The sequence below is a fragment of the Hylobates moloch genome, unplaced genomic scaffold (genome assembly GCF_009828535.3).
Source record: "Hylobates moloch isolate HMO894 unplaced genomic scaffold, HMol_V3 SCAFFOLD_18, whole genome shotgun sequence".
Lineage (NCBI taxonomy): Eukaryota > Metazoa > Chordata > Mammalia > Primates > Hylobatidae > Hylobates > Hylobates moloch.
In genome coordinates this window covers 51,548,950-51,556,877 of record NW_026652293.1, presented here as the reverse complement: position 1 = coordinate 51,556,877, position 7,928 = coordinate 51,548,950, and the positions used below count along the sequence as shown (strand labels likewise).

Here is a 7,928-nt window from a genome sequence, read left to right as displayed (position 1 = left end):
TAACCGGAAAAACTAGTTCAGGCCATGATGGGATGTGGGGGTGGGGGTGAGGCATGGGGAATTGGATGTGCTTCATTATACCCTCCTCCCTTTGGAATTCAGGCACCAATGACCAGCATTAACATTAAAATAGAGATCTTAAGGTTTTTCATAGCAATAAGATACCAAGTTTCAGCCTGACTGTAGTATAGCATCACATGACAAATATCAGGCCTTGAAATAAATTGAGGTATTTTACCCTAAAATATATTTTTTTGACATATTTTGCAATGGCCCTGCAAAGCTATCTCTTATGGGGAAAATCTACATTCTGTAGAGAACCTTTTTTCACATCTTTTCACTGATCCAGGAGATAATTTACTAAGAGTCTGACACCTTTTTAAGTCGGATAAGAAACATTTACAATCTATGCTCTCTGAAGTCTGCCACCTGGAGGCTTCATCTGCATGAGAACCTTGGTCCCCTTATTTTAATCCCGGTACTGCCTTCTGTGGATTCCAGGTCTTTAGATAAATTCTTTGAACCAATTGCCAATTGGAAAGTCTTTGACTCCAACTATGACCTGGAAGCATCTCCCACATCCTCCCACCCCCGACCCTCTTGTTTCAAGTTTGAGGCATCCTGCCTTTCCAGACTGAACCAATGTACATCTTACATGTATTTATTGATGTCTTATGTCTCCTTAAAATGTATAAAACCAAGTTGTATGGCTTGACCACCTTGGACACATGTTGTCAGGACCTGTACTGACAGGTGCAGTGTCAAAGGCATGTCCTTAACCTTGGCCAAATAAACTTCTAAACTAATTGAGACTTGTCTCAGGGCTGGGTTCAGTGACTAATACCTGTAATCCCAGTACTTTGGGAGGCCGAGGCAGGCAGATCGCTTGAGCTCAGGCGTTCAAGACCAGCCTGGACAACATGGTAAAACCCCGTGTCTACCAAAAGTACAAAACATTTAGCCAGGCATGTTGGCCCGTGCCTGTGGTCCCAGCTACTTGGGAGGCTGAGGTGGGAGGACTGCTTGAGCCTGGGAGGTGAAGGTTGCAGTGAGCTGAGTTCATGCCACTGCACTCCAACCTGGGTGACAGAATGAGACTCTCAGAAAATTTTTTTTAAAAAAAGAGACTTGTCTCAGATACTTTTTGGTTTACAATGCATTCAGTAGAAACCATACTTTGAGTATGCATACAACTATTCAGTTTTTCACTTTTAGTACAATATTCAATAAATTACATGGGCTGTTCAATATTATAAAATAGGCTTTGTGTTAGATGATTTTGCCCAACTATAGGCTAATGTATGTGTTCTGAGCATATTTAAGGTAGGTGAGGCTAAGCTAAGCTCTCTGGTAAGTTAGCTGTATTAAATGCATTTTTAACTTACAGTATTTTCAACTTAGGATATTTTCAATTTACAATGGATTTATTGGGACATAACCAATTATAAGAGGAGGAATATATGTATTTCCACTCACTTCTTTGACTTTCAAATTAAATCCCAGCCAACATATCACTGCATCTGTAAATATTTCAACATTTATCACTATAACATTGTAAACCAAAACAATACCACGACACCTAAAAAAAAACAATAATTCTTTCATACCACCAATATCCAATCAGTGTTCAAACTTCCAACTGTTTCAGAAGATCTTTTATTTTACAGTTTGTTTATTTAAATCAGGAGCTCAAAACTGTACACACACAGTGATTAATAGATAATGTCTTTTTAATAGGTTCCTTTTTTTCCCCCAGTTTTGTAATTTATTTGTTGAAGAAACAGATCATTTGGCCTATAACATTTCCCAGAGTCTGGATTTCGCTGGCCAGCAATTTTAAATTTAAAGCTTTTATGGTCCATAAATCACATTTCCTGTCCCTCTGTGCTATCATTGGATCCAACCCCCAAATCATATGCAATAAGTTTAGTGTTATTCTCTTCAGATGCAAGAAACAAAGATTCCCTCAGCCTACCTCTAGCAGGAAGTTTTATTGTAAGGATACACATGGGATAGGATTAAAGGATATAGGAACCTCAAATGTTGAGTTAACTTCCAAGGATTCCAGGAAAATCTAAGCATCGCATAAAAAATAGAAACCTCACAAAAGCCCAGCTTTTTGGAAACCAACTGTAGTTCAGAGCCATGCAGGATCTGACACAGCCCTGGGCATCCCTTGGCAGCAGAGACTTGCAAACATCTTCTCTATTTGCGAGTGCCTGTGTTTCTGCTCCCACACCCACTAGTCTGTGTCTGTTGTGTCTGTGTGTCTCAAGTTCAACAGTCTGAGAGGTTTCTAATTGGTCTAGTCAGTTGTTATTTCTCAGGGCAGAGCTTTTATGCTGAACTATTTCACACAATTTACACTTCAAACCATTCATCATCCTACTTACATGTTAGTCACCCTTAATTTGGGTACCCAACACTGGTCTCATCATTTGTGACCCGGGTGATGGGGTCAGAATATGGATACTTAAGGGGAACCATTTATGGCACTGTTGGTCACCAGGGGCTGTGATTGTGACAGACATTCTCAGAGGTAAAAGACTCAAGTTTAAGTATTTGTTTGAAAAGATATGTCTAAGAGATTTCAAATACATACACACAATAATTAATTCATGACTAGAGCTACAAAATTTTATAGTTTATTGAATCATAGCAAGTATATTTCCTACAAGATCTTCATCTGTGTTTTCCTTTCAGAACTGTTAAGTTTTAAAATGCAGATGGCTTCAGTTTCTTCTTTTGACACCTCCTAAGAGAGAGAAAACTAGAGAGATTAAGAGATTCAAGGTCACTCATCAGACGTGGAAGAATCCAGGACTCCAGGCAGTGGGGTCTTCTATTCACACTCACTTCACACCTTAATCTCAGTTTTACATTTCATCTTCTGTTTTCTAAAAACAAAACAGTAAAATGAAAAAAAAAAAAAAAAGAGAACTTCAGAAACACGAGTTCTTAAATTCTCTATTTAAGTCTTCCTCTCTTAGCTTCAGTTCAGTTAATGTTAGGAGGTCATAGCCCCGGACTTGACTCATTTTTACCCCTGTTCTCTGCTCTCCGTCTACACTACTGCAGATCTTCATGAACAATCATGATCAAGTCTGGGTAACATAGCATTTGTAACATCCCATTTTTACAAAAAATTAAAAAATTAGCCTGGCATGAAGGCGTGTACCTGTAATCCCAGATACTCAAGAGGCCGAGGCAGGAGGATCACTTGAGCCCAGGAGTTTGAGGTTGCAGTGAGCTATGATCACGCCACTGCATTCCACCCTGGGCAACAGAGTGAGACTCCGTCTCTCTGAAAAAAACAAAAACAAACAAAAAACCATAAACAAAAAAGCCAATCTTGATTATGTTTGCCACTAGACCCATGGAATATCTAGCAAATCTGCCTACATTACAGAAAAACACAGCAAAGCACCTTCATACAGGTAGGTGGGGTGGTTATAACATTTTTAATCAAAGACAATTTAACCAAGAGAAGGATGCTGAAGATACCTTTATTCTTTTCTCTTTGCCAAGTCACTATGCCAAAATTTAAAAGGGTTATAAGTTCACATGATGCCAAATTGAATGACAAAATTTAATAATTTTTCTTATTAAACTAAAATTTTAACTCCTAACAGGCACACATATAGCTTATATGCTTAATTATTACTCTCCCCTCATAGAACTTTTTTTCCGTACACAGTTGCTAAGATCTTATTCCCTCTGGAAAAAAGGCGATGGCATTTAACCCCTTCCCCAATCCAGGTGCTAACTATACTTATTTTTCATTTCATTTATTTATTTGTTTTAGCTGAGTTGTTCATATGCCAAATTCCTACAGAAAAGGAGAAAAAGTACATTGTTTTTCAAACCTAACGAATAATTTAATTAAAACTCATCTTATTGGGCCTCAAAATTGAACCACTTTTTAGCAGAAAGACAGCCTGGACCAATGCCCATTTTGCAAAGACAAACTGGAGGAAGTCGAGAAGCCTGTAATGCAGGAAAACTCACATTGATGCCAGACTGAATCGGGTACATTATCCAGTTCATAAAATTACAACCATTGATTTTAACCTTATCTTGCTAATTTTTCTCCACAACAATATTTAAAGAGACTCTGCCTGGAAAGATAAATGGAGCTAAAAGGATGGCAAACCACTCTTGACAGGACACAGCACATTCTGATTTAGACCAAACTGCTTTTGGGAAACTATTGAAAGTTACAAATAGTGACCATTTAAAAAGACAAATTAAAGGCACTAAAAAGAGTAATGTTATCCTAGTCAGACAGTAGATTTTAAAATATGTGTGTGTTTAAAATCTAGTTCTGTGTATTTTTCAGTGGTTTAAATCTTAGAGCATTAATGATAACAGCTAGGTACAGGCAGTGTTTATCCTAAACTTAGACATGCTAAAAGAAAGAAAGATTAATTTGATAAAGGCATCACTATTTCTAATCGGACTGATGGGAAAATGTAGTATTGGGTGTAAAAGGCAATGTCGGGTGAATTATAGTGAAGTGATGAACTACCTTGAAGCTGAAGCAATCAAATAGATAGCTCTAAAAATTACTACGGCATCTTTATTCAACAGTTTGGTGCAAGTGTCCCCATCTTGGCCTTTTTTTACAAAGAGCAGAAGCACTTTGTTGTATTTGGTGAAATTAAATCTTAATAGGAGAGCCTCAGCTAAGGCTGCTGCCCTTCACTTACCAAAATTAAACACTAGACATTCATTTCCTATCAAAGAAAAGGAGATGACATTTTTATAATATTGTCAATTCACAAAATTGTTAAAAATTGAAAAGAAGAGTTGGCAAACATTAAAAAAATCCATAACATATTTGGGCCTTTGCATTGCACATTCTTTTTAATTAAAAATAATCTACAGCATTTGTTACTCATCTTTGTCTTTCTGTATAAATAATTTAGCAAGTAATTATTTCCTCTTCATAAAAAAAGATAATTGCCTCTAAATTATTATGATTAAATAGAATAAAGTCAAGATGTTTTTGTAATTGATAGAGTAGAGCAAACAGTCCCTATTGGAGTGTTTTGTTTTAATACTTGGCTTTCGTCTGGTTGCATTAAAACATCAAAAAATAGAACTAAAAAGAAGTATCCCACAAAAAGTACTCATAATCTTACCACCCAGAGATAACCACCACTAACAGTTTTGCAACATACAAATGTATACATATACATATCAAATATAATAGTGTGTGCAAGTGTGTTTTTATACATACACACATGTATATATGTATACACACATATGCACATATGTATGTATACACACACACATATATATATTTAAGTGAAATAAGACTACACAGCGTACTTTGAATCCAGTCTTCTTTTCCTGGAAATATATTGTAGACATTTTTAAAAATTAATGGGTAAAGACATATAACATTTTACTGTCTGCATAGTACTGCCTTATATGTGTTTTATTATTTAACTAACATATATTAATGAGTGTTCAAGTTATTTTCAATCTTTCATTATCATAAACAGGACTGATATATCTCGAGTTAAAAGCTGAAGTCACACACAAATACGAGACATTTTATTTACGTTACTTCATACTCTGGCTCTCAAATACCAGATAAATGCTCCAATGTGTAATGATACTTTATAAACTGTTGAAACAGCAATTCCACTTGGTATTATATACACATATTCTATTAGCTCAGAATATTTCATATTTCCCCTCATGTATTCCTTCAGAGTAGCTAAAAGGTAGACATTGGTATCTGCATTTAACATATTAACTTCCAAATTGAACCACTCAGTGGGTAGAAAGAGTACCATAAAATCGAAGGAACTTTGCCTTGAATCTACCCTGTGCTCTTTCTAACAGCCTCGTGCTTTCTCCTTGGTTCTTGGTCTGAGAGGATAGCTGGGGGATTCTAACTAGCATGATTTCTCATTTCTGCCCCTTTCCTTCAACTGCAGTGATCTTTGCTGTCTTCACCCAATAAATACATTCTTTAAATTTGGCTGAAAATGTCACAATAGCTCTTATTAGACACACTTCAATTGTAACCACCGCTCTATTCTAAAATGCCTTAGAAATTGAATACAGTGTTCATTTAAGGCTTATTTTTTGTTGTTGAATTTTATGTGGTTATCTTTGTTCTTATATATCTTCTAAACATTGATAATCAGAATTCTATATTCCATTTCTTTGGTATTGTAAGATACTTCATACCTCAAATAATGTACATTATTCAGTATAATATTTGAAATGATACTGTATCAACACAGCACTGAGAAAAGTATTTTGGCTTTGGAGCACCAACAGTATTTTTTCACCGTATTGTGTAAAACTATTTATTGTATTAGTTAAAGATAAAGGGTATTTAAGAGCCAGGCATGGTGGCTCACCCCTGTAATCTGGCACTTTGGGAGGCCACGGAGGGCAGATCACTTGAGGTCAGGAGTTCCAGACCAGCCTGGCCACCATGGTGAAACCCCATCTCTACTAAAATTACTAAATATACAAAAATTAGCCAGGTGTGATGGCACTGGCACTGCCTGCAGTCCCAAACACTCCGAAGGCTGAGGCAGGAGAATCACTTGAACCCGGGAGGTGGAGTTTGCAGTGAGCCAAGATCACGCAACAGAGCAAGACTCTGTCTCAAAAAAAAAAAAAAAAAAAAAAAAGAGTATTTTAGATTTTTAATGTTCTATTTCTTAATGTATTTTTGGCTCATTTTGGAGATCTGAAAAGTAAAATTCATGATCTTTTAAACGTTGAAAACCATTACACTATAATGAAAGAAATTTATGGAGTCTTATCACATATAAATATTATTACAGCATGGTTTTTAAAATGCTTGATAGTTAAGTCAACCCCATTTGATTTTTTAAGTGTTATTCAATATACTTTTTGAATTACTTCTTAGCAAAAAGTCATACCTTTATACAATCTGTCCAGCTTTTGAGTATAATTTTCCATACTTTGAGAAGAGCTCAAATGATGGTAATACAGTCTGGAAATCCTAGGAGGAAAAAGTTCAAAGATTACCACAGAGATCTTAATGATATTATGTTATTATCATTATTGTTATTATTTAGATTAAATTGGTAGACAGATGTCTTTCAACTGCACTTCAAATTTCCTATACTCTCAAAACAAAATTAGCAGGTAAATTTTTGAAGTTTTATCAGTTGAAAATCAGGCATACTGAATTTCCTGGCACATAGTCTTTAACAGTTATGGATGTCACCTGCAAGCAAGTCTGGGCAATGCAAACATCAGGCATATCCACCTGTCTTCAATGAGTCGCAATCTAAATTTTTTTTACCTTGGCTTCATAGGGGTTGGTACTTTGTTTTCTGCACAATAAATATTTGTTAACTGAATGAATGGAAATGGAAAGCTGATACACCCAAATCACTATCATAGTGGGCAGACTATGTTCCTTACCTCAGAAGTGATTCAAATGAATGGTAAAGGACTCCAGAAGGAAGAGGAAAGAAATCATTTTTTGTTGTGTAACCAGAGAAACAGCATTTGATTGAGCATAGAAATGGATGCTTTTCATGCATGTTAAAACAGTTAAAGTCATTAAAAAGGTAAGATACACTAAATCAACAATGAATGCTGTAAACAGATGACCAGACTATATAAAGGTGTATGTTTCTTCCTGGAAAGGAGGTCTATTGTTAATGAAGGTAATTTTGGCAGAGTTTTTTTTTTTTTTTCTTAAGAAAACATAGGAGAAAAAGACCTATGCCCTGAGTCCAGCTCCTTAGAGGGCCCATATATAACAAACACATGTGAAAATAAATGTATTAAAGAACATGTGGACATGAGGGTGTCTCTGTCACTAGAGACCTGGTTCTCCACTCTGGTACAACAAAGCCTCTAACCTGAAATTTCTGCTTCTACAATTAATGCTTTTTCAAGCCCCAGGGAAAAGCTCC

General features: G+C 35.9%; 1 protein-coding gene across 7 annotated transcripts in view; it reads right to left on the bottom strand.

Annotated features, from left to right (window-relative positions):
- Window positions 1-2,623: 2,623 nt before the first annotated feature.
- The window catches only part of SPATA17 (spermatogenesis associated 17), a 233,013-nt gene continuing 227,708 nt past the window's right edge, over window positions 2,624-7,928 (bottom strand). For 3 of the 7 annotated variants that reach the window (XR_009210752.1, XM_058430579.1, XM_058430581.1), the window contains exons 10-11: window positions 6,918-7,000; window positions 2,624-2,755 (exon numbers count right to left, since the gene is read on the bottom strand). Coding sequence is in view for 5 of the 7 variants with exons in the window: in XM_058430579.1 (XP_058286562.1) it covers window positions 6,920-7,000 (81 nt within the window). In the remaining 2 variants the exon portion in view is untranslated. Of the gene's footprint in view, window positions 2,898-6,917; window positions 7,001-7,928 lie in introns of all 7 variants that reach the window. The other 4 variants (XM_032136510.2, XM_058430580.1, XM_032136509.2 and 1 more) reach the window with 4 other exon arrangements.